We start from the raw sequence: 27,775 nt of genomic DNA on the forward strand, positions 1-27,775 counted from the left end.
CCCCGCCCTTCCCAGCCAAAAACCGGGCTCAGGGTGGCTAACACAAATTAAAATGACAGCAAAAACATAAAAACAATCAATTTAAAAATACAGATTAAAATACAAATTTAAAAATTCAAAATTAAAACTGCAGTCTCATTTTCAAATAGCCCACCAATAAAAGAATGAAGCATAACTATCAAACAGGTGGAACAGCTCCGTCTTGCAGGCCCCGCAGAAAGATGCCAAATATTGGGGATCAGGCTGGAGAAAGTGAAGAAAGAATACAGATAAGAAAGGTTTTAGTTATATGCAGAGTTTACTGGGAGTATTTCAGCTCTCTCACCGCCAGGAGCGAGCCAGCAGTAAATCACAAGTCAAGTCTTCATTAGCAAAAATAGGATCTGCATACGAGTGTCAGGCCTAACGAGCACAGCAATTCTTCTTTGGTAGGTCTTGCTCCTATGAGGCAGTTGCGGAGACTGAAGGTCTATGCCTTCCCACAGCTGCCTAAGTCCTCTCCTCCCCAGAGCCTTTCCCAAGCAATCTGAGACTGTACTTCCGTAAAGCTAACTTCTCCTCCACCCTTTTCATACCTCTTCTGGTTCTGGGAGACCAGTGGGGAGGGGAAGTTGACGACTTCCCTCACTCCACTCTCCTACTTCCATTTCTGCTTCTGCTTCTGGACTTCTCTCTACGACAGACTCTCCCAACTCACTAAGCCATGTTACTTCTTCAGTTTCTGACATGTCCTTCTCCCAATCGTCTGTCTCCCTCCCCCCCCCCGACCACACTTTGCCATCCTACCACCAATCCCTGGGCTCTGAGCCTTCTTCCCTTGAGGGTTCCCTGGCTGGTTCTTCCCACCATTCCTCTGTGCCCAGCCAGTCTATGACACTCACCCAACATTTCCAAGACTAGGAGGATTGTGGCTTTCACATCACATGGCCCAAATTGCAGGCAGGGATGAGCCACAGCCTATTTCATCGCAGTAGTTGCACACTGAACAGCGTTCATTTCACCTTTAAAAACAGTCATCATATGCATACTTACTTGCAGTAAACTCCATGTGCGTTATGCATGGGTGGGTATACAGTGAGCTTCATAGCAGAGTGTGGATCCAAACATGGGTTTCCTCAGTCCTCTAACCACTACACTACACTGCCTCTCGGCCAGCCATTTCTCTTTGGCTTTGTCTGTTGTCTGCTGTAACAAAGCTGTAAGAATGCTATTTGCTCATAGGGACATTATGAGGCTGGATGAGGAAAAAAAAAGTCGTACAGTGCTCTGAATACTAAAAAGTGCTGTGTAAGTGAGAATCATGGGCTCTGGGCATTGTTATTGCTTTGAAGGAAGTGTCTATCACACACTTCATCTCCCTTACTGAACAGCAAAGAGCAAACTAAGGATTTCTTGCTTCCTTTTAATCATTCTCTCAGAGATCCAGATCCGATTCCTTTGCTCCATATCTTCTCTTCTCCTGCTTTTTATCTGTTTTTAGTCCCTTTTTACACATGGCTGAAGGGGAAATGAAATCAATATTTTTTTTCTTGCAATAATGCTTTGCATTAGTTATTTGATTATGATTCACCCTCGCACAGAGTGATTTACAATTTTCACACTGTCTGAATTCTGGATTATCAGTAATTTTAGAAGTCCACCAAACAGAATCTGTGACTATGAGTGCACCATGTGAACATGCTGCGTCTGAGCTGTGAGCTGTGGAAGACCTGCTCTCGGCCTTGCAGCCTTTTTTTTCACTTGGCCTGGGAGGGTAGACTGACTCCAGCTACAAAAGCTGAGGCTGCTGAACAGAACCTTGGGCTGGGGTGTTGTTTAGGGAGCAGGGTTCGGATGAGGTTGCTGCTGGTTTTTCATATTTTTATTTTGGATCTTTTGATTTATGTGGAAATAGTTCAATTTGTTTGTGTACTTTTGATGTATTGCTTATTGTTTTTGACCACTTTGTTACGTTTGCAGTGATGTAATTTTTTACATGTAATCCGCCTTGAGCAAGGTTTTAACTTTGGAAAGGCAGCATACAAATAACATGATTGATTGAAGCCTTGATTGGGTTTGGATCTCAGAAAGTAAACAAATCCTATGTAATGGTCTCGTGGTTCTATTTATTTTGAGTAATAATTTCCCTTAATTTACCATTATGACATCAAACATATTTGGAGTAGAAATCTTGAAAACAGCTGAAATTCACCAGTGGGAGCAATTTTGTAAGGGTGTTCAGAGCATTACCTTTGCAACTCTTCACTGGCAGGTTTCCCAGCAGTTACAGAAAAATAAAAGAAACCATCTTTTGCTGTAAAATTGTTCTTCCATCTACAGCCAGCAAAGCCATTGCCTGAAGCCTCTGGGATTAGTTGGCAGGAAAGTCTATTAATAAGGAGGTCACTGAAAAATGACTATCCGAAGGTGTTGTTTGAGACTTATATGTGAACTGGTTGGTTTCTAAGCTGGCGTCCTGGATCTTGTTTTCTCCAGAGAGATGAGTTATGGGGGAATTCTGCTAGTTATTGTATATGGGGCCTTAATGTGAAATATATTAATTTGTTCTACAGTTTCGTGATCAGATCAGCCTTACCTTCTTCCTGCCCTATGAAATGCGTGAAATGTCAAAAAGTTCTGCTGATGTTTTCTCATGCCTCATGCCTTACTTAACTTACAACTGTGGCCCATTTTATGTGGAACTGCCTTGAAAATGGTCAGGGATCCTTTCTTTTGCTGGTCTGAAAGGACATGAAGTTACCACCTTGCTGAAACTAAGCAGGCCTGGGTCTGGTAAGCGAGACTCTTATTCGCCCCCAATAGCTACAATTCCCACAGTGTCCTCTGAAGAGGGATTGATCGTTAAACCACTCAGAATATTATAGCTCTCTGAGGGGAGTAGGGGCCTCCTAACAACTCTCAGCACCCTTAACAAACTGCAGTGGTACCTCGACTTACGAAGATAATCCGTTCCGAAGGCGCCCCCGTAAGTCGAAATCTTCGTAAGTCGAAGGCTTCATCTTGGAACGGGAAAAAACTTCGCAAGTCGAAAAAACCACATTGAAAACCTCATAAGTCGAGGTATCATGCCGCCTCTTCCCCTTCGTAACTCAAAAATTTTGGAAGCGGCGGCCATTTTTTCACTTCCAGAACTGATTCAGAAGTCGAAAATGTCAGAAGTCGAGTCGCTTGTAAGTCAAGGTACCACTGTACAGATACCCCAAGTGTCCCTATTTTCCAGGGATGGACCTGATTTAGAGAAGCCATCCCAGTTTCAGATTTGATTCTAGAATTTCCAGCTTTTCCTTAGGATGTCCCTGTTTTCATTGGAGAAATGTTGGAGGGCATGGAGTTATCCAGCTCCCGAGCTGTCTGAAGGCAATCCTGTATAGAGAAGTTTTTTTTAAAAAAAAGTTTAATGTTTTATTATGTTTTTATATATGTTAGAAGCTGCCCAGAGTGGCTAGGACAACCCAGTAAGATGTGTGGGGTATAAATAGTAAAATTATCATTATGGAATGGGACGTTCCTATTTTCATTGGAGAAATGTTGGAGGGTATGAAACTACAGCTCCCAGAATTATTTGTGGGAACTCATGAAAGTGGTATCGCTGTGCTTTAAACGTATGGAGTAACTGTGGTCGTAACTTAGGTTCATTAATTTCATTGGGTCAAATTTGAGTAGAACTTCCGCTGAATGCTACTCAGTGTTTTCTCTTTTTGGTAAGTGTGTACATGAGTGTTATGCATGTATACGTAAGCAGTCCCTAAATTTAAGCCTCCATTGACATTTTATAAATCTTAAGTACCTCGCACATACTGTATATTGGAGGCCTGCAGAATGATAATAACTTACTGCGCTACAGTTCATGATTGGATTCTCTTCTAAGTCCTGAGAGTGAAAACAATCTCCAGTATGTGCCATTAACACAGCTCCAGTCTGTCTGGCTTTGTGGCCTGGTGACACTTCCTCAAGATTATTATGCTTTTCTAGTATTCACTGAGATGCCTCTCTACTTCTCTCTCTCTCTCTCTCTCTCTCTCTTTCGCCCCCCCCCCCAAGTTGCAATTCTGTGGGAAGCAGCACTAGATAAATCTTCCGAGGTTGCTGCCCTTGTCTGGTGTGTGTATTTGTACAGAAACCATCAGGACAAATGCCTGCTTGGAAGGAGTCTCGACTGTAAAACTAAGGGGGTAGGGTGGGAGAAAGGCTCAAGAAGGTTAGCCAATTTTGCTGCAATATATCCAGACAATTTTCTTGCATCTCTGACAGACGGGCAGAAAAGGTGGTGTTTACACATCCAGTGTTTTGGGTGAGTGATGGCTCGAACCTGTGTGGTTCTCAGCTTAAGCTTCGTGATAACTGCTTTTGCCCTTGGGCTGCTTACAGCGATGAGAGTTGTAACCCCATTTCCCCAGAACTTCTAGTCTTAAACCCATATGGGCCTATTTACTGAGGAAGGTGGGTGAAATGTTCTGGTATTACTCTACAACAAGTTGTTGCTGCTCTAGATCTGTCCATACAATGTTTCACCACCAAATTTATATTAATTGCCCACCCACCCCTGCACCGGCTTAAGCATCCATAAAATAGGGTGGGATCCTAATAAAAGGTGTAAATGTATGAATTACTTTTCCAGTTGGCTAGGAGATGTGGAGTAATAACCCTAGAAATGTTTGCATTGCTTTATTTGACATAGCGTAACTACAAAAGGCAGAGAAGAATAGATTCTGAAGAGGATACATAATAAACGCCAAGGAGGGGGGTGGTCTGTTTATTTATCTACTAGTTCACTGCTAATTAGAGATGGGTGAATCTAACAATGTTGGTTCTCTAAGTTTCTAATTTTCACAAACATAAGTTCAGCTCTCCACACATACACATCAGTGTGTGATTTTTTTTAAAGCCTCTTGAAAATTCACCAGCCTTCAGGAATGAATTTCTCCTCAAAAAAGAAGTTCAAATTTTAAAGGATGAATGTGTTCACATATTGTTTTGAAATGCATGAATTACGTAGGTTCACTTTTAAATGTGAAATGAATTTTTTAAAAAACACCTCCCAATCTCTACTACCAATGCAGCAACATAAACATTCATTCAATAATAATAATAATAATAATAATAATAATAATAATAATAATAATAATAATACCTTGCCCATCTGGCTGGGTTTCCCCAGGCACTCTGGGCGGCTTCCAACAGAATATTAAAATACAATAGTCTATTAAACATTAAAAGCTTCCCTAAACAGGGCTGCCTTCAGATGTCTTCTAAATGTCTGGTAGTTTCTCTCTTTGACCTCTGGTGAGAGGGCGTTCCACAGGGCGGGTGCCACTACCAAGAAGGCCCTCTGCTTGGTTCCCTGTAACTTGGCTTCTCGCAGTGAGGGAACCGCCAGAAGGCCCTCGGCATTGGACCTCAGTGTCCAGGCAGAACGATGGGGTTGGAGATGCTCCTTCAGGTATACTGGACTGAGGCCGTTTAGGGCTTTAAAGGTCAGCACCAACACTTTGAATTGTGCTTGGAAACGTACTGGGAGCCAATGTAGGTCTTTCAAGACCGGTGATATGTGGTCTCGACGGCCACTCCCAGTCACCAGTCTAGCTGCCGCATTCTGGATTATTGTAGTTTCCGGGTCACCTTCAAAGGTAGCCCCACATAGAGCGCATTGCAGTAGTCCAAGCAATAGATAATTAGAGCATGCACCACTCTGGCGAGACAGTCTGCGGGTAGGTAGAGTCTCAGCCTGCATACCAGATGGAGCTGATAAACAGCTGCCCTGGACACAGAACTGACTTGTGCCTCCATGGACAGCTGTGAGTCCAAAATGACTCCCAGGCTGCGCACCTGGTCCTTCAGGGGCACAATTACCCCATTCAGGACCAGGGAGTCCTCCGCACCAGCCCGCCTCCTGTCCCCCTAAAACAGTACTTCTGTCTTGTCAGGATTCAACCTCAATCTGTTAGCCGCCATCCATCCTCCAACTGCCTCCAGACACTCATACAGGACCTTCACCACCTTCACTGGTTCTGATTTGAAAGAGAGGTAGAGCTGGGTATCATCCACATACTGCTGAACACCCAGCCCAAACCCCCTGATGATCTCTTCCAGCGGCTGCATATAGATGTTGAAAAGCATGGGGGAGAGGACAGAACCTTGAGGCACCCCACAAGTGAGAGCCCAGGGGTCTGAACACTCATCCCACACCACCACTTTCTGAACACAGCCCAGGAGGAAGGAGCGGAACCACTGTATAACAGTGCCCCTAGTTGCCAGCCCCTCTAGAGGGTCCAGAAGGCTGTTATGGTCGATGGTGTCTAAAGCTGCTGAGAGATCCAGCAGAACTAGGAAACAGCTCTCACCTTTGTTCCTAGCCTGCCGGAGATCATCGACCAGTGTGACCAAAGCAGTTTCAGTCCCATGATGAGGCCTGAATCCTGACTGGAAGGGATCCAAATGGTCCGCTTCTTCCAGGCATGCTTGGAGTTGTTCAGCAACCACTCACTCAATCACCTATACTAACGCTGCCAACTTCTGTTTTGCCCTCCCTTCCAAGCTTCTATTGGTTTCATACCATTTTAACTATCATGGCTTCCCCCAAAGTATCCTGGTACTTGTAGATTGGTGAGGTGCTGATAATTCTGAAAGAGATCCCCAAATTTCCCTCCAAGAACTGCAGTTCCACCCATTCTCCGAGAAAATGGAAGACCTGTTAAACCACTTGAAGTATCTAGTGCAGGCAAGCCCATAGATCAGAGACAGGGAACCTGTCGCCCTCCAACCCCTATCAGTCCCTGTCAGCATGGACAAGGGAGGTGTAGTCAAGCAGCCTCAGGGGCAGGAGGCACAGGTTCCCTGTGTGAAGGGATATGTATTTATTAGTCTAAGCTTGATACTTCAGCAGAATGATATGTTCAGGAGAAATGATCACAGTGAAAAGGCAGCATTGAAACAACCAAAAAGCCTTCGTTGATCGTGTTTCCGCCATTTTGTTTTGTTAGAATAAAACCACATTTCTGGCACGAATGAACATTTCCAACGTTGTCAGTGTTGGATACAGAGAATCCAACAACAGGCTCAGCAAGCTTTTAGTAACTTATTATATGTCAACAGTCACCAATTGTACCTTCTAGCACAGCAAGGTTCTGGGTGTGGTGCATCCAACATCAACTATTGCTAGTTCATTGCCAGGTCATCTCCAGGGAGGAAGTGTTCCCTGTTTACAGGAAATGCAGGACGGGGGCCAAGACAGCAAGCAGAACTGCAGAGTGAGATGTAAAAAGCTTTTGGTTGAACGGAGGCGGATCCCAGGAGTCCCAAGTACAGAATGCTTTGAGATGCTTCTTTTTCAAACCTCCCTTCTTTCATGTTCAAAACCCAGAATTTTGTAAAAGCAAGTCATCATAGTACTTGCTTGGAGCTTCAGAGAGATGCATTTCAGCCCCATGTTTGGATTTCTACTGCAAGAAAAGTAGGTTTGGGGTGCATGGGGTTTAGAGAAGAGAAGTGATGAGTGTGGAAAAGAGTTAAGGCCCACCTTCTCTGCCACGTCACCACTCCAGAATCCCTCTAATAAATTGTTTCAGAGCTCTGCTACATCTGTTTGCATGCGATATGCAGGAAACCCCTAAACTGCTAATTGTAACTTTGGACAGGGTGTGTAAAGCATTCCTCTGTATCCACCTCATTGTATCTCAGGGCCATATCAACCCCACTGCTTCCTGGAGTGACTCTGAACTTTCTCAGTTACAGGTAGGTAGCCGTGTTGGTCTGTCATAGTCAAAACAAAATAAAATAAAATACTTCTTCAGATACACTTCTTCATGCATGCACACGAAAACTCATACCAAGAACAAACTTAGTTGGTCTCTAAGGTGCTACTGGAAGGAATTTTTTATTTTATTTTGTCTGAACTTTCTCAGTCTTGGGTGTTTGCTTTCCTGCTCTTCTTAATATTTTCATCAGCCTGCCTCTCTGCTAAAGGAACAGTGGTTGTGCATGTCCCAAACACAGCAGCCTAAGAAGAAATTTGGAAGAGGATCCCTGTGAATTGTCCAGAGTTGATGCTTGGCTCAGTTCCTCACTTTTCAAGAGCCCTGGCCCTGTGGTCAGAGGCTTCCCCAGCCCTCCTGTAATAATCCATTTTCCATGAAAGAGATGAAGGAATCTCCTGCCTGCCAGAATGTGTACCAGGAAGCCACAATCCAGTTGGCAGAGCTAAACGAAAGGTTCTCCTCTCCGTTATGGAGCCTGATCAGATTCTTGCAGTTGTTAAATCTATTAACCAGTGGGTCGTGCCGGTTCCGCCTTTTCTCCTGGCTTGAACAATTCCTTCTCCTGATAGCTACCTTAACATTTGCCTGGCTTTGGCCCAGAAAGCTCAGATGGACTGCAGACACCCCCCCTCCAATGGGCCGATTCAATTTCAAATTGCTGTGTGTTACAGCTTGCAAGTACTACAGCAGCAGCAGCAGCAATACTGGCACTTGCAGGCTGGACACCCTTGAACAAGCCGGCACTAAGATAACAGAACAAATGGGCTTTTTCCATTTTGACAGTCAGTTACTATCCCGTTCCCTATGACTTTTCTTCTTTTTGATGGAGAGGCTATATGCTTCAGATGCATCATAAAATATAACTGAGGTCATGAAGGGTGTATTACAAAGACATTATCAGGCTAGGAGTGGTAGGAGCAGGAGTCATAGAGCAGAAAACAAGCAAGATGAACGTCCTTTGCTAGCTGATAAGATATGCCATAACTATAAAGGCTCAACAAATCCCATGTATTATCCTGGGCAGCTGAAACCAGTCAAGATTGTGCCTTCTAGTTTTTCCTTTTTCTTAATACTTCTGGCAACCCATGTGGGCTTTGTTTTTCTATTCCAAGAGTTGGTAGGATAATAATAATAATAACAATAACAACAACAATACTAATACTAATACTAATACTAATACTAATAATAATTTATTTACACCCCGCCCATCTGGCTGGGTTTCCCCAGCCACTCTGGGCAGCTTCCAACAGAATATTAAATGCAATAATATATTAAACATTAAAGGCTTCCCTAAACATGGCTGCCATTCAGTGTATATTTAGAATAGCCCATCTTGCAGGGTTGCTGAGGTTGTGACATCATGAGCATTGTTAGCGTCACTGAATTTGCTTTTGCAATTATTTGTAAAGAAGCTGGTGAAATGTAATGGAGGAATACAAGAAAACCATTCACTAAGGGGTTGTGGGGTATATCATAACACAGCTAGAAAGATGGTAGGAGACCTAAGCTGCTTTTCTTGTCTGTCTAGAAATTTAGATAGCTGTGGCTAAGTCATTAAAAGCAATGAGACTTGAGTACTCTTGGTTTCAATGAGATGTGCAGTGCCATTGAAAGCATGTTCATTTAGAACAGGGATTGGAAAACTTTGCTCCTCCAGATAGGTTTGGACTCCCATCTCCCATCATAATTGATCACCAGTCACATTGGCTGGGTCTAATAGGAGTTGGGAGTCCCAACAACATCTGGAACGTTACAGGTTAACCATCCTTGACTTAAAAGATCATGCAGTTTAATGAGACTTCTTGTCTAGAAAGTCTGTGTAGGAATTAACTTGCAGTTGCAGCCTAAATAACAACCAGCTTAGGCTAGACCGAGCTTTTGGTTCTAGTCACCATTGCTGTCACCGCTCTAGTCATCCCCTTCATTTTATAATACCCTAACCAGAACACTTCTTGAAATGTAGACTTCAGGTCAGGGGTGCCAACTTGAATAAAATATTGGAGGGGGGGTAGGTAAGTCCCACCCTGCAGAATTGACATGGTGCATGCACACCATTTGAATAACAATGGCTAACAACTTTGTGAGGGCCTGGCCCCATCAAATATTTTATTGGGGGCGCTAATGGGACCGTGACCCCTAGGAGTTGACTGCTATGTTTGGGGCTGCAGGGAGGGAGGGAGAGGAAATATTCTAGCTGCGAGTGGCTGCCTTCAATCGGCTCATTCTTTCTTGAACTCCTAGTTTTCTCAGTTCTGACTTCCTACAAACTGCATCATAATTAATTTGCTGGTTTATCTGGCTCTTACCAATGTTTTGATAACACAAGCCCTACTCATATTTATTATCCAGAGCTGGCTGAAATAATTAAAGATAAACCTAAATCATATATTCATCTATTAAACAATTGATGCACTGGAATTTTGCAAGTGATTTAAAAGATGAACCATATTTATCCATCTGTAGAGTGTAGCAGATTGTGAAAATATTTAACCATTAATAATTATTTTTTTAAAAAATCTCCTAACCAGCAGAATAAATAAGGGATATAAAAAGTTTATGAATGCTTCTAACTGGCTAGTTCTTCCCCTAACCTCTCACACAGGTACACAAAGTAATAATCACCTTCTACTACCCTGAATGGTTGACATCAGGAGGCAATCATCCATTTGGCAATGTACAAATTCAAGTAGGCAGTTTGTGTTAGTGGAAAATGATAGGACAAGATAAGATGTCACAAGGCAATCAAGTAAATATGGCTGGTGCATAGCATCACTGAAAATCAGTTTTGTTTGAGGAAATATTCCTTGCTTACATCAGGGAGGAGACATGCTAACCTGGACTTGTTTGGATGTAACCTTAGCAATCATGGTTTGCCTGCTGGGTCTGAGCCTTGGACCCATGTATTTCATCCTTCCCTCACATGCTCTCTTACCTCTGATTTGGGGCATGCCATTATTTGCTATACAACAATGGTTGTGTTTACCCTTGAAATCAGAATTGGAAGCCCACTTCAACCTGTGGTTTCCTGTTCTGGTTTGGAGGGCAAATGCAAGCCATAGTTTTCTAATTCAAGAAACAATGGTTTATCTTACCTGAACAAGGAGAAGAATCAATTTGGAGGGCACCAGAGGAAGGAGAGAGCATGCAAGCCTGAGGATAGAGAAACAACAGTTTGTAGATATCAGTGAACCAGTGCAATGTCTCTCTGATAAGCAGATGTTAGCAGACATGTAGAGGTTCTTCTTACCTCATGTTGCCAAATAACTAGTTATGCTGGAAGCACTGCTAAGTAATTGTTTTCATTGCTCTGCCTCCACTTGTACTGATTCAGTCAGCTTGAGGTTAGCTTGTCCCAGAAGGCCTATTGCTTCCTCTGGTGCGCTGGCTAACTCTTGGAATGATTGCCAGCAATCATCAGAAGAGCAGAGGATAAAATGTCTGCAATCTGCTCTCATTCAGCCATATCATTGCTACAAGCAGGGAAATTAGTTGAGGATTAGAGAGTCTACGGCGATGCTGTCGGCTATGCGTCTTTCTCGTCCCATCTCTTCCCACCTTCCCATATACACTTTTACTGGCATATTCTCTCTCTCTCTCTCTCTCTCTCTCTCTCTCTCTCTCTCTCTCTCTCTCTCTCTCTCTCTTTGGCTGCTGCATTAAAGTTTATTGCTTGCAGTAAGTTTTACTTAGCAGTGATTTTAATGATCTAAGGAAGAATATCATTTTGCTGAATTAAGAAACACAACTCCCCTTTTTGCATAGGCTTCCAACGTTTTATGAGCCTATAATGGTTAATTTTATAGAAAATCTGAGCCTTGTTGCAGCGGTAGTTTAAGATAATGACTTTGAAGTGGCCACATTTTATATACACTTAAAGAATACGCTGCATAGGTTGCTGGAAGGGTTTGGGAAACTGGAGTGCTCATACAGCACATTGGATGTGCATAATCAGGAGCTCTGTTTATTTAACGGTGTTTGCCAGAACTTCTCAGAGGCGTCTTAACGCATTCTGCCTGTGTCATGCTCCCAGAAATTTCCCTCCTAGTGGGTAGTGGGAAGTGCTTCTTTTTAATGAATCCCTTAAGTGCTTTTGGGATGAGTGGGAAGCTGCTTAGTTCTATACTGATTTTATTTTTCCAGAGAGTGGTATGATTGCATTCTGTTCCACCCAGGGATTGGGTTGTTTTATTCTATGTTTTTAATACATTTATGTATGTCCATTACTGTATTTTTATTCTTCTTGTAAGTTGTTTTGGGATTTTATTTTATTGTGGGGAGTGATTTGTAAATTCAGTAAACCTGAAAAAGGCAGATGGATGCTTATATACCTTTATCTCGCCTGCCTTGCACAGATATTGTGACCTTAAGAGAGTCCTACCCAGCAAGGCCTTGATAACACACAAGGAAAACGAGCTCCCTGGAAAGACGGGGACGTTTACGTGCATATCACCAAGTCCTAGTCTAAGAATTTGAAGGAAGTTTCCCAGGGCACCACCGTCATTTCTGAACAGCTTTCATTTTGAAATTCAGAGGTCTCTTTTGAGAAAATTGCTGCAGAACCTTTTGCAAAGGCCAAGCTTTGCCAAGAAGTCTCACTGGAAATGTTGCTGGAGTTGAACTCCTAAGGGTGTCCTTTCAATTGTCAGCTTTAACCTTGCTTCACATCACCGATGCTGACCTTTGAAAAAGTGTTTGGGCTAGGAAGATATTATACCATGAGGGACCCTTTAAATGTCTCCATTCAACTGGTTTTTCTTTTCCTTGCCATATGTCAATTGAGTTTTTATGCAACGCTATCTTTCAAATAGTTTTGTGTCATTATAGTCTGCAAATATCAGGGCACTGCCCGGTACTGCTCCAGGCCAAGATCAAGGTGTTACTGGTGGAATATAAAGCCCTTAACAGCTTGGGATCAGTTTACTTGTGGGTTCACCTTACCCCATATATGCCCACTTGGCTGCTTCAATCTGAAGAACTGGCATTGGCACAATATTCATTCCACACTTTTAGCAGCTCTCACGCTTTGGAACTCCCTGCCTATTGGCATTAGGCAGATGCCGTTGCTGTATTCTTTTCAGTGCTTAAAATATTTTTATTTAGGCCAGGCTATCCAAAAACACAGAAGTTGATGGGTTTTAATCTCTCTTTAGTTTACTGCTGATTTTAATTTTTTTTAAAAAAAATGATTGCAGTTACTTGTTTTCAACGATCTATTGATAATTTCAATATTTCTTATAAACCAGTTAAAAGTTTTGCAGCAATCAAGCAGTATATATATATATATTTTCAAAATGCCTAATGCAGCATATGCTGTGAAGAATATTGGACAAATTGGACATCAAACAAACAAGTGACTTAAAATGGAAAAGAATTAATAAGACTGTGTCTGTTCAGGACCACAGGGAAGAAACTGAAATTTTTGATAATCAGGATTTTGCACAGCTGATCTTTAACAAATTGGGTTACAAGTAGGAAGTTTCCAATGCCACTGAGGATGCTTTCTCATTTCATCCAAGCAGTCCAAGGTCAGCCCATCAGAAACTTTCCCAAGTCCCACAGCAATTATTGTGACTCTCCTATGAGACAGAATGAGGTGGTCATACAGAGTGGCAGCCTTAGTTATGGGGTGAGGGATGGCAAGAGCTGCGAGCATCACATAGCCTGCCTTGCACCCTCTACCAGCCTTTCTCAACCTTGGGTGCCCAGATGTGGTTGGACTACAACTCCCATCATCCCTAGCTAGCAGTACCATCGGTAGGGATGGTGGTAGTTGTAGTCCAACAATGTCTGGGCACCCAAGGTTGAGAAAGGCTCCTCTAAACTATCCTGCTGCCCTCAGGTGCAGTGAAGGGTGCTGTCCCATTGCTAGTGCTGAAACTTCTGTACCTGGAATGTGGTGTGCTTGCCAGGCTTTCTTGTTTATCAGATTTTCCTTGGAACAGAAACATCTGGATTAAATGGGGGGTGGATAGGGAGTACCAATCTCACAACAAACTCCCATTTTGGAAGCACCCAAGGTCACCACACTCTGACAGCGATCTGACTTAATCTGTTGGAAGAGAAAAGCAATTTTGAATGGCTTAGAAAGAAAAGAGGTCATCTGGAGGGTAGACCGAGAGCCATGGAAATACTGTAAGCGACACTGCCAGCCCTTTGAAGACAAACCACCACTGTCCGATGGAGCTGCGCCCAAGTATGAGACCCCGTACCGTAGAAAGGCATTTCTGCAAGCGTTGCTACTATACCAGTCATTAATAGCGCCATTCAGAATAATTAGTGCCGTAATACACTTGAGACATTCTCACCAGATTAGAAAGTGCTTCTACATAAGTGCAAAGCAGCCATTTGTCTTGGAGCGGAAGAGAGGAACCTAATTCAGCATCTGCTAGGACAATCCGTTACAAATGGCAAAAAAAGGCACTTTCCTGGAGAGACCAGCAAAGCTGTTGCAATGGCTCTCAATCTGTTCCCGGGGTCTGTTTCACTGCTGCTGCTGCTGCTTGTGCTTGTGCTGAGCAAGCGGCTCATATTTTTTGCTCTGCCACTTTGCAGCCTCTCGGGTACTTTCCGAACGTGTCTCCTTTTGATGAGCTTCTAATGGGGAAAGATAACAGAAGGAGGCGAACATCATTTTACGATCATTAGTCATCATTATTACATACACTTTCGGAATGGCATCAGATGGTCGGTTTTTGTTTGATCCAAGTAGGAATATGCTACAAAATTGCTTGCATGTGTAATGTACTGGCAGCCTTTGCCAACGTGGTGCCCTCCAGATGTTTTGGACCATAACTCCAGGACTGATGGGAGCTGTAATCTAAAGCATCTGGTGGCACCAGGTTGGTGAAGGCGGGCGTGTGGCTTTTGTACATTAAGTACAAAGTGGGGGAGGGGGAAGGCTGAGGATGCTGCAGCCTAAGAAAAACAAATCCAAACATGTCACGAGAGGGAGTCAAAGCTGAAGGAGGACACATGCGGTGCTCTTCTGCCATTGGATGATTTCTTGCACAGCTATGAAATAAGGAGAATACAAAGCTATGGGAGCTAGCAAAATCTGTTCCTCCACAACTCCGCCATATAGTAGCTCATGGAGCATGAATGATAGAAAGTGCCTGCATAAAAAATATCTCCAAATGCATCTTCACTGCTTGAAGGCCTAATCCATTAAAAAAATGGGGTGTGTTTCACTGGGCATATCTGGTAGAGAAGAGCAAACCTCCCCCCCCCCAATTTCTGGGCAACTGAATGCTATTTTGTTCAATCTCACCACGGGGGGGGGGGATCTGCAATAGGTGGCTGTGCAACAGAGCTTATCCTCCCAGTGTTTACAACTCCATATAACTCCCATATCCAGTGATTGTGATCCAGTAACTAGAACTTTTGGTCCTCCTATATTGGAGATGAGAAAGCTGTGACCCTTCAGATGTTGGGGGGGACTGCAACCCCCATCATCCCTGCCATTGGTTGTGCTGGCTGGGGCTGATGGGAGTTGGAGTCCAACAACAAATGGAGGACCACAGGTTCCCCATCCCTGCCCTCTATCTATTAATACTGTCTTTTGATGTCATCTTTCGTCATGGTTTTCTCTTTCAACCAGAGGCCTTCTTTATATATATAACTCCCATCGGCCAAGACCAATCTTGTCTCTAGACACTTTGGATTTGCCATGGTGGTTTGCAAATGGGTAATGTTTATGCCTAGCCATGCACCCCATGAGAACAGTATCAGCTGTAATACTGATATAGTGATTATTATAAATGGTTGTTTTTTAGATTTCTTACATGCCCTTCGCAGTGAGGCTCCAGGGTAGGTTTACAAGCATTTAAAAATACAATATTAAGAACAATTAAATTACAACCAAGAGAGCAAAGACTGCAACAGGGGCAAGGAAGGAGGCTCTGTTGCTCCAGGCGCTGCCCATCTGTGAAAAATGGCCGGAGGGTGGCTAGTTCCTCTTCCTGGACTTGAACATGGGCCCACCGGGGGATTATATAGAATAAGTGATGGTGTAATTTTTATTGCACTGAAGTTATATGGGTGTTAATTCACCAAAATTCAAACATCCCCATCACCTTCACTTTCAGTTGCCCTGAGGCTGATTATGTGCCAGTATCAATTCACTGAGCGAAATTCGGTTAATTCTCACATGGTACTTATTTATTATTAAGGTGTGCAAGTCTGTTTATGGTCTTCTGCCGTTGCGTCGGATGAAAAGAAAATACATTTTAGAACTGTGAGTGCAGAGGTGGCCAGAGGAGAAAACTGGCATTTCTGCTCTCTGGGAAAGCATTTATCTGTGCCTGCCTTCCAGATCCTTTGGAAGTGCCCTGCTTTCCCAGGGGCTCTTCCCTGTTCTCCTCCACTGAATCCTGCTGACTTCTCTGCTGTAGCAACCTTCCCTCTAGGCGTTCCTTCTCCCCGGCTAGCAATATTGCTGGTGCATTATTGGCCTGGAGAATTTATGCAGGTGTGAAGTGGGGAGGTGAGCAAGGAACCAGGGAAGCAAGTCCTGAATGCACAGCGCTGCTCACATCCCAAAATGGCCATAAAAGCAGCCATTCCAGAGTTACTCTCCGGATGAAGTGCTATTGGTCCTTGAAGGGCTTGGTCCTTGAGCATTTATAGGAAGGGTCAAACTACACACTGCGTTTTATATTTAGTGTTAAGGTCAAACTACACATTGTATTTAATAGATGGCTCTGCATACACACTATACATTTCAAACAACCCCCACCCCCGGCAAAGAATCAAGGGCACTGCAGTTTGCTAAGGGTGCTGAGTATTGTATCTCTTTGATGGGTAAACTACAGTTCCCAGAATTCTTTTGGGGTGCGTGTGTGTGCTTTAGTTGTTTGCTTTCTACACAGTGATAGAGATAAATTGATCAACCAATCAATAGACTTAAGAGTGCTCAGCAGGGACCAATTCATTTTTTCCAGAAAATAAAGACAGTTGTATAGGGTCCTGATCCAGATCAGAACTATGGTACACAGGAAGGGATTAACCCGTTTCTCCCATGCACATTTTCACCAAAAATCACTCCCACCAAGCTTTTATTCCTCTCCCACCCGCACCCCAAAGGCGCTGTTTACTGAAAACATCACTATCTATTTATTATTGATTGATTGATTGATTAGTTATTTCACATGATTTATATATCTCTTGATTGTAATAAAACCTCAAAGCAGTTTACTTATAATGTCCTAAACCAGGGGTTGGGAACTTGTGGCCCTCCAGATATTTTGGACCACAATTATCATCCCTGACTATGCTGTCTGGGGCTCATGGGAGTTGGAGTCTATCCCTGCCCTACATAGCTTGGATATCTGAAGGATCATCTTCTTCCACAGGAGCCTGCCTGCCTGCCCACTGAAAAAGTCACTGAGGTCCTGCTCTGCATTCCATTGCCATAGGAACTATGGTTGGCTAGGATGTGAGAGACAGGGTCTTCTTGGTTGTAGCACCCAGGATGCCAACTCATTTATATATAACTTACATGCTTACAGGGAATGTTTACAGGTACCTACAGGGGAAAAAGAGGAGTAGACATGACACTTGCCTTAGGGCATCAGAAAATATCCAGATTTTCTGATTTATGAACAATCACCGTTCACCCATCCAACCATCATTCACCAATCAGCAATCACCATTCCCCTAAATTAAACCCGTGCTGCATTCTTGAGAGCATTCTGGCTTTGATTTTTGTTTTAAAAATAAACAATCTCTTACATGTGATCAAGATCAGGTGGGAAACCTTATGTGTGAACATGCCTACATGGTCCTTCCACTAAATGTGTGTGTGGAGGTTTGGAGCAAAGTCAGCAGGCACTATCCTGCTCTGTTTGGGAGGTGGATAAGTGAACAGGAGGTGTGTTCAGGGCTTTGCAGTTGGAAAGGCAGGTGTGCGCTGTGTATTGCTATGTCAGCCTTGTCACCACTTGCTTGTCTACCCCAACTAGAGGAGAAGATGGCAGCAAGCAGGGCAATCAGTGAAGCATCCTGCAGCCAAGTGGCAGATGAGAAGAGAGGGAGATCTTGCCTCTCAAAATTGCCTCTCATGCCCCATCATCTCACTGGAATGAGTGGTGCAGCCTCCTCCTTTCTTAGGGGACAAGCTGAGGGTGCTTTTCCCAGCCAGAAAAGAGCAGAATATGGTGGGAGTAGTAGTGGCCATTGAAGGACAGGAGCAAAACTGATTCAGCTTTTTGGCATATACAGGTGAAACTTGAAAAATTAGAATATCGTGGAAAGGTTCATTTCTTTCAGTAATTCAACTTAAAAGGTGAAACTAATATATGAGATAGACTCATGACATGTAAAGTGAGATATGTTAAGCCTTTATTTGTTATAATTGTGATGATTATGGCGTACAGCTGATGAGAACCCCAAATCAACAATTTCAACTTTGGGGTTTTCATCAGTTGTGCGCCATAATCATCACAATTATAGCAAGCAAAGGCTTGACATATCTCGCTTTGCATGTCATGAGTCTATCTCATATATTAAACTCCAGTAGCTAATGAAAACAATTGCTTACATAAATGGACTTTGCCACAATATTCTAATTTTTTGAGTTTCACCTGTAGACCTGTCTTCCAGCTATGGGGCTAGAAAGGAGCCCTTATAATAGTCTGCCTGACTCTCCCCTCGCTTTCCCTGTGGAGGGTGTGTCATTCTGATAGGAGAATGAGTATAGAAGTTTCTGGTTCTGCACCAGCTCTCCTTTTCAGTGGGTTGATAGAAAAAGGAACTGGCTGTCTTTTTGCAGTTGTGCAATTACTGAAATCATTTGGATCTTTTGATACTGTTCTTAAATAGTGTTGCCCTGGGACTGCAGAGCTGGAGAGAAGCACACTCTGGCCTCAGTGCTTCTCTCTCACTCTTGTCTTTGTTTTTCGGCAGCAACACACACAACCCCTGCCCCCCCCAATCCCCCTTGAAATATGCAGAATACTTGCTGTGTTTGACAAATGTCATGACTTCATAGCAGAAAACTGCTGATCACATGAATAAGGAGCTCCGAAACGGAGCTTAGCTTGAGATCACTGTACCAACACTGGTACCACTTCCAGAGACACAAACTGAAAGATAATTCATCATCATTACCTCTAAATGCGGGAACAGCTAGTTCCTGTCCCACTGGAGCTCATTAAGTTATCAGCAGAGATACTAAGAGAGCAACAACAGAGTGTACTTTTAAGTTCCTTTATGAGCAATCTAAGGCAACGCTGTTTTTGCCATGAAACCCACTGCAATGTATCATCAAAAAGTTATTTTGGCATTTGTGATGGTGTTGTTTCGTGGGAAACCCTAAGTAACGATCGGGCTCTGTTAAGCAGATAGTTTCTTCTCAGGGATTTTTTCTTAGGGTAGGATAAAGAGGAGAATACACATTTACAAAAAGCAGGTGGTAGAGTCATTCTGGGTAAATAGAGGGCTGCATTTCTGAAGGCTGCACATAAATACAACTTACATGCTTACAGGGAATGTTTACAGACACCTACAGGAAAAAATGAGGAGTAGACATGACACTTGCCTTAGGTGTCTTAGCCCGTGTATTGAGAGAAAGCGCCTGCCTTTGAAGTGCTGGTACGTTAAATGCAACTGGGTTCTCCCCTCCATGGAGAAACACTCGTGTGTTCTTCCACTCTCGGACTTTCCTAGAGTGATTTGACTGGATGGATGCAACAAACAGTGCAGCTGACAAACTGGGCCTGCCACAGTGTCTACACAGCCCTGGCCTTACCACCGCCATACTCTACCCCAGCCCCATCCAAGTATTATGCAGTGGGACCAATGTCAGGATGCTTCCGCTGTGGCTCTATTGGCCACTACTGCTGGCAGCATCTTCTGCAGCTCACCAGCTTCTTCCCAGTGCACCTCCCTCACAAGTCCATTGAAACCCCATTCCTGTGTTGGGCAACAATACATTACATATGTGCTGAACCCTTGGAATGGGTGAGCTCACCTAGGTCTTCAGTTGGTATTTGGGCTTCGCAAACCAAACTGTTTCCCCAAAAGCCAAATCTATAATTAAAAGCTCACCTTTTTCCACTTTGAAAGCCCCGTTATATTCCTGTTGATGTAACTGGAGCACCGCAGAATTTTCAGACCGTACCCCCCCGCTTCCTATCTCCCCAACTTAGATCACACCATACATGGTCCAGAGATTGCAATGAATTTATTACATCCCAGAGTCCAGGACTGCAGCATACATAAAGTCTGCTGTTGTTTTAAGAGTTGAGGTGGAAGCATTTGCCAAATCCTGAAGTTCTGCAATAGCACCAACATTGTTGTTGTTGTTCAGTCGTTCAGTCGTGTCCAACTCTTCGTGACCCCATGGACCAGAGCACGCCAGGCACGCCAGTCTTTCACTGCCTCTCGCAGTTTGGCCAAACCCATGCTAGTCGCTTCGAGAACACTGTCCAACCATCTCATCCTCTGTCGTCATCATTATCCCTCTTCAATGAACACCTGAGGGACACTACCCCTTCCTACCAAGCTTTGTGTATTGGGTATGAAGGCTTGCGGGGAGATATTAACCACGTCCAGCTGCACATGGTTGGAATCCTCCCTTCATTTGGGAACCCTCATTGCTCTGGGATCCTCATTGCAAGGGGGATTCTAACCATGTTCTACAGAACATAGTTAGAATCCTCTAACAGACTTTCATGCTAAATGCACAGGAGAGGAGCTCACACAGGCAGGGACATTAGGTGGAGGGCCTGAATGCATACTGAATGCATACCCTTCCCTACTTTCTTTGGAACAGCTAGAGAAGGCTGCTCTGTTCCTCCAAGCATCTCTGAACTGCACCAGTGGCCTAGAGTTGCTTTTACTCCTTCCCTCCTTCAACCAAATGGAATCCATAGCCTGTTGACAAGTTCTACTGTCCTTTCTGGAAAGGGGTTTTGCTTAAAATTCTTGTATTGTAAAGAATAATAGCCTTCCAACGTGGAGAAGAGATTGCCCATCATAAATAATCAAGGGTGAAGATGAATGCTTGCAAGGGGGATGCATTTGTAATCATATACTTTGTGTGCACCGAATATCTATGCCATGAAATATCATATATCATTCCAAGACCATTCAGAGAGATGGTCTTACTAAATCACATGCCATTTAAAAATGTATTGACAGAATTAATGTGATCTATGCATCTTTCATTATAATCCTTAGGAAACTGTTAGAATACCAGCTTTCCTTTCTTCTGAGGAACCTTTCTTGGCTAGCTCTTATATTATGTGTGATGCTGCTTTTTAAACACCCCTTTTGAAATTTGCTGTGCTGATTATCCTCCTAACACATTTTTATTTTTGCCATGTGTTGAGTTGGTATCAATCAGTGGTTCCCAAACATTTTTGGGCCACCATCCCCTTGGTTCCATAAACTCATCCCCAGTGCTCCCTACCCTATAAAAAAAACATTGTTCAGAATCGTGGTTTGCACAACCCACTTAGGAAGATAAGAATAAAATTCACAATAGTAACAATTAATTGCTCCTTTGTTCAAATTCAGTGCCCCTTGCCACCCTCTTGCCTCTTAACATCCCCCCCCCAAGATAATCCCACTGCCCCCTCTGCTGGTATCACTCATTTTGGGAACCACTGGCATAAATGATCCTGAGCCCACACAGCATCAGTCTCATCAGGAATAATAATACAGAGATAGAAAAGACACAAGAAAAATGTTGCACTTCATGCTTGTTGCATTTTTATAAATTCTCACAAAACCATTCACAGTGATCCAAACTTGAATGGTGCCCCCTTTTTATATTTAGTTTTATCTTTATATTTAGTTAAAAAAAAAACCTTTCCCTTCGTGTTTCTTTGTCCATAAACTTTCTTTTGTGATAGAGAAATGAAGTCCCAAAATGCATTCACCTTGCATCATCTTGCGTCATCCTTACATGACCACATCTCCCCCTTTCAGACATACTAATACATAAGCTGGGAGTGTGGGGGAGGATTGAGGGCTCCCCATAGGAAACTGGTTGGCCACCCAGCAGGCTCTCATGTTGTTTTTTAGCAGGTTTTTCCCATTGACACATTAATTACAACAACAAACAACAACAACAACAACAACAACAACAACAACAACAACAACTCATTATTTATACCCCACCCATCTGGCTGGGTTTCCCCAGCCACTCTGGGCGGCTTCCAACAGAATATTAAAATACAATAATCTATTAAACTTTAAAAGCTTCCCTAAACAGGGCTGCCTTCAGATGCCTTTAAAAATCTGGTTGTTGTTTTTCTGTAGAGCACCTATATATCCAGTTGCTTTTTGAAGCCTGTCAATCATAGAATCATAGAGTTGGAGAGGGCCTTGTAGGCCGTTTGTCCCTGCAGGAAATCTAGAGAACCTCCAACAAATGGCTGCCCAGCCTCTGCTTGAGGACTCACAGCCTTGAAGAACCCACAACCCCTCTAGGTACTTGGTTCCATTGACAAACTGCTCTTACTGTCAGTAAGTCTGGTCTAGAGAACCATCTGTGTGTTTGTTTGTTTGGTTGTTTGTGTGGAGGCCTTTATGTGCATAAGTCAAGGTGCTACCTGCTGCCATCATCCCGCTTCTCCTTCCCCCCAACAATGGTGACTTGAAAATTATGGACGTGGTGAAGACAGTGGAGGGAAATGAACAGTGGTGAGTGGATTTAGAGGGAATACGGAAAGGCCTTAGAGAACCATATGAGGTTACATGTGTGTTTGACCACCAAAAATATATTGCCCAGAAATGGGCTATGAATACACAAAAGCATGAAATTGTGTAGCTTTGGGCTTTGTTTTTGTGTAATTGGGTTGCTGCAGCATTTAGGGTAAATGGTTACCAGGAAAAAGTGACAGAAAAATTCTGGGTCTTTGGGAAAACAAAGGGGTCTCTTTTGTCAAAAGCAACTGTGAGAAACTTGGACCAAGTAATGCAAAAATGCTTACAGCTTAGGGCAACCACATAATTGATAGTATATGAGCAATGGTTCTCAGCCCATGCACATAAGGTCCCAATGACGTGAAGGAAAGTTTGGCTGTTTTTCAGCCTGGAGCTATTTACTGAATTAAAGGCTATAAATATCTAATAGTGGGGAGGGGGCAGTGGGGGAATCATAAAGGTGATGAGTTTCCTACTGCAGTGCTTAGGGGAATCATAATGACTTGCATTTACATAGCTGCCTGTGAAAATGTGCCACAGGTTTCTTCCCCAAGCAGTCGCTGTTCATTTTAAAGCCATTATGGCCTCATCATGTACACCAGACATTATTAACAATTGTTATGTGCTATTATCGGAGGTATTAGAAGATTAGTCTAGAGCCTGCTTGGAATGAGATAAAAGAAATATCAGTCACATGCTCTTCCAGCCCAGCTTCTATGTTTACAAGGCTGTAGCCTATACATTTTGGGGGACAATTTCAGTATGGCCAAAAAACCTCAAAAAAGTCTTCTGAATGTTAATATTGTGAATGATCATGGCTGAGTCTTCCTGAAGAACTTTCCCAAAGCATACCTAGTTGTAATACTGACAAATGTTGGCATGGGGCACAGTTGCTGTGCCCCATCCCAACATCCAGGACAGGTCAACTCATGCTATGGTCATAATGTTAAAAAAAAAGTAATCTTGATTTCCCTCAGAATTGGAATAGGCAAGGTATCATAGGACCATAATTTTGAATACAGGATTGAGCTGCACTGCCACAGGAATACCCAGTGTGGTGTCCTCTAGATGCTATTGGACTCTATTTCCCATCATTCCTGACCATTGACCATGCTGGCTGGAGTCCAACAGCAAATGGAAGGCACCATGTTGGTTACCCTTGCAGTACCAGAATGTGGGATGCAACAGCAGGTGCCAGCAGTTGTAAATCAGGATAGACAGATCTCACTTGGCTTAGGCACCAAATCCTATTAGCTTCTTGGAGTCAGTAGAACTATTATCCAAAAGAGATATAAGGACCACAAAACATTATGAGTCTTCTCATGTATGTATGCAGCATATTTACTACCAATTTGCCAGGGGTGGAGTGTCAGATTTGGGATACCTGGGTTTAATTCTCACTAAGCCATGTAAGTTACTGGGTGTCCCTCAGTCTAACCTACTTCATAGGGTTGTGAAGAATGGATAGTGCTTATAACCCAGTGGTAGAAGAAATGTATTGCATTCGTTTTAATTTTTATTATTTCCTAAATTCGTATACTAACCCTTCATCTGTAGATATCAGGGTGGTTCACAGCATAAAAATGCAAGATGAAATCACAAAATACATAATAAAAACAAGAACAAAACAATAATCCCCCCTCTCCCACAAGCACATTAAAAAGGGTATAGGATGTTTATCAGCCAACGGCCTGGTTGAAGAGGAACATTTTTGCCTAAGGTACTACCCCTCCCCTAACACTCTAAACTAGTAAGACAAACCAATGGTTTAACTCAGTTTCCTTTGTTCATTATGTTGTTCATATGAGAAAAATGACATAACTCCCATGCATGTTACACTTAATTATGTGGAGGGAGGCTAGGATACATACGGTACATAATTCATAATAATTAATCAGATTTTGCTAATGTGTAATGAAATAATAATAATAATAATAATAATAGAAAATCCAGATTCTGCTATATTAGATTAATTTCCTCATTCCGATAGCATTTAGCCCTTTCTCAGAAATAAACATCTTAAGGCAGCAGCCCTATGTACATATTCCCTATGAAGATAATTAAAAGCAGTTAAAAACACAAAAACAAATACATTTAAAACAAGACTAAAAACATACAAAGTAGACACTTGTGGTAAAGACCCATTTATATAGTTGGGAAAATATCATCTGAAAGGGAGAGGTCAGGACGCTAGCCATTATTTGTTATGTACCTTCAATAGCTGAATGCAGAGCAAAGTTTGATGATCAAGACTTCTCACCATATCTTTAATACCTCTTCAGAAAATACTGGGCTTCCGTAGGTGACCTGTTTACGAACATTTATCCTGATCTGCTTTCACAAAGCCTTGCCAGAAGTAAGATCATTGAGACTTTATTCTGACTTGTTTGTTGGAAGGTTATATGACAATGAGCATACATCCTGATTTCCTTAGTGTTTTTTGAATGTGTTCTTCTTAATCATTTGTCCATAACATATTTTTCAGTGCATTTTACTGTTGCATCAAAAAGTGTATGTGTGTGTATTATATTATATTATATTATATTATATTATATTATATTATATTTATTATATTATATTATATTATAATTATTATATTATGGGATCTTAGGGTGACAGAGCACTTTGAACTATGCAAATCTCAATTTCCAAGATGCACTCAAATTCCTCCCATTGAGTAGTCTGGAGGCTACAAGGGGGTGGGGAATTCCAGTTACTTGAAGTAAGATTTGAAGTAAGATCTGATGCATTTTGGAAGAAGAATCCTTCTTCATGAGGTGCATAAACCAGTTGCTTTCTTTCTTTCTTTCTTTCCTGCCAGTCATGCCTTGCCACTTCTGTGGTTCATAGAGTCAGAACTCGAGAGCTGGAAGGGACCTCATCTAGTTCAAGCCCCTGCAATGCAGGACTCAAAGTGGTTGTTCTGTGAATGCCTCACTGCTTATAAAGAAGATGGAATAGTTTACTTTTCTTCTGCCATTCACTGTTACCACACACACACACACACACACACACACACTGGGACCTGCTTGACATCGAACTTCTCTACAGCACCGAAATGGCTGACATGGAATATGAATTAGAAGGTTGTAGAATCTAGCAGGATGATGCTATTTACAATATGCTGCAAAGCTCCTAGCATTCAGACCCAGCATAGTGATAGAGGACCAGAATCTAGAATCTGTTGCATGCAGCCTCTCTTGTTATCATCCATTGAGAGTGTCCTTAGAATAATTTGCTTTCCTCTGTTCACAGTGCCTACACAGAACCTTACAAGGTGTGCCCTATCTCTGTGATTCCTGTTGAAGACGTCACATCAGATGAGGAACAGAAAAGTTCTGGCGATGAGGACGGTAACCAGGGAGATTCCAACCTCCTCCATAAGGTAAAACACCATTTTTAAAGTGTGTGTGTGTGTGTGTGTGTGTGTGTGTGTATAAAATTTTGGAGGCAGGTCTTGCAACAAATCCAATAGATCTTGTGAGGCCATTTCTGCAATAGATTCCACCCCTGCCCCTGCTCACTGACTAGATTCAGACACTGTCTGCAAAGCTGGACTCCTGGGAGCTGCCATCTGCCCTGCACAACACCACAGGTACCAGATCAAGGCCTCAATTCATCCACTTGCCAGAAACAGGTATTTTAGATGGAGGAGAAAAGGCAGATGTATACATGAAGGGGGCAAGATAAGGAAGAAGCCTTCTTGATTGTCCTGCCTGCTCAGACCCTCCAAGTGTCCCTATTTTCCAGGGACGTCCCTGATTTAGAGAAGCCATCCTAGTGTCTGATTTTATCCCAGAATGTCCCGCTTTTCCTTAGGATGTCCCTATTTTCATTGGAGAAATATTGGAGGGTATGGCGTTATCCAACCCTCTGAAGGCAATCCTGTATAGGGAAGGGTTTTTTATTTTAATGTTTTATTATGTTTTTATGTAAGTTGGAAGCTGCCCAGAGTGGATGGGGCAACCCAATAAGAAGTGTGGGGTATAAATAGTAAAATTTTCATTTTGGAATGAGAATTTTTGGAGGGTATGCCTGCCCCCTCCTGTCTTTCCCACTTGCTCTTCCGCTCACACCCACTTTTTCTTCTTTGTCTCTAGTACTATGTGGCTGAAATGTTTGTTTCTGCTCCATTAGGGCATATATTTTTATATATAAGGATTCATACCCCATCCTTCAACATGATCCCATAGTGGCCTGCAAAAAGTTAAGATTACAATAAAACATATTTTAAAAGCAGATGGTTCAAAACACCATGTTATAAAAAAAACAGTATAAAAGCCATTGGGAGCAATAAAACAAAGTAGAATGAGAACAATGTAAAGAAGTTTTTGTTTTTAAAAAGTCTAGGAAAATAAAATGCCTCTGCCTGGCACTTTAATGAAATCTGAGTAGGGGCAAAGGGAGGCTTCTTGGGGAGAGCATTTCACAGCCAGGGGGCCACTACTGAGTAGGCCGTCAGATGGCTTATATACAGAGAGAATTAAGGGGAAGCGTTTGTAAAGTGCCCTTGCCATTTTAATTTTGATCTCCCTTTGTTGCACTCAGCCCAGTTACAGAATCATGTTGAAAGCAAGATATTGCTGAAACATATGATGCTGAATGAAAATTAGCTGCAGATGTTGGAAGTTTGAGTCTTATGCCTGGGCCAAATATATGACTGTTCTGCATTAGGCAAAGGCAGCAGTTCAAAATACAATGACAAACAGAAATTAGTTCATTGTTAGGCTGAGGTTTCAGGTAGTTGGCAGGGCCAGCCTTTCCATTAGGCACAACATGGTGCCTTTCAGATATTATTAGACTCCCATCAGTCCCATTTTGTTGTTCAGTCGTTCAGTTGTGTCCGACTCTTCGTGACCCCATGGACCAGAGCACGCCAGGCACCCCTATCCTCCACTGCCTCTCGCAGTTTGGCCAAACTCATGCCAGTCGCTTCGAAAACACTGTCCAACCATCTCATCCTCTGTCGCCCCCTTCTCCTTGTGCCCTCCATCTTTCCCAACATCAGGGTCTTTTCCAGGGAGTCTTCTCTTCTCATGAGGTGGCCAAAGTGTTGGAGCCTCAACTTCAGGATCTGGGCTTCCAGTGAGCACTCAGGGCTGATTTCTTTAAGGATGGATATGTTTGATCTTTTTGCAGTCCATGGGACTCTCAAGAGTCTCCTCCAGCACCATAATTCAAAAGCATCAATTCTTTGACGATCAGTCCTATACAGCAAGTCAAATGGCCATGGATGTTCAGTAACACCCAGAAGGTATTAGGTTGGCTATCCCTGCATTAGAAGAGTGAGGCAACCACTTCAGACAACAGATTCTAGACTGAGAAGCAATGGCATTCCTTCTGAGCCCTGCTTAGGCAATCTCCTGTTT

The 27,775-nt window shown here is 42.8% G+C and overlaps 1 protein-coding gene across 6 annotated transcripts in view; it reads left to right on the forward strand.

Moving 5' to 3' along the window:
* FGD5 (FYVE, RhoGEF and PH domain containing 5) overlaps positions 1–27,775 on the forward strand; it is a 148,443-nt gene that overhangs the window by 36,694 nt on the left and 83,974 nt on the right. For all 6 annotated transcript variants that reach the window (XR_004426032.1, XM_033141108.1, XM_033141107.1 and 3 more), the window contains exon 3: positions 25,662–25,791. Coding sequence is in view for 5 of the 6 variants with exons in the window: in XM_033141108.1 (XP_032996999.1) it covers positions 25,662–25,791 (130 nt within the window). In the remaining variant the exon portion in view is untranslated. The remainder of the gene's footprint in view (positions 1–25,661; positions 25,792–27,775) is intronic.

Source organism: Lacerta agilis, chromosome 2 (genome assembly GCF_009819535.1).
Source record: "Lacerta agilis isolate rLacAgi1 chromosome 2, rLacAgi1.pri, whole genome shotgun sequence".
NCBI lineage: Eukaryota > Metazoa > Chordata > Lepidosauria > Squamata > Lacertidae > Lacerta > Lacerta agilis.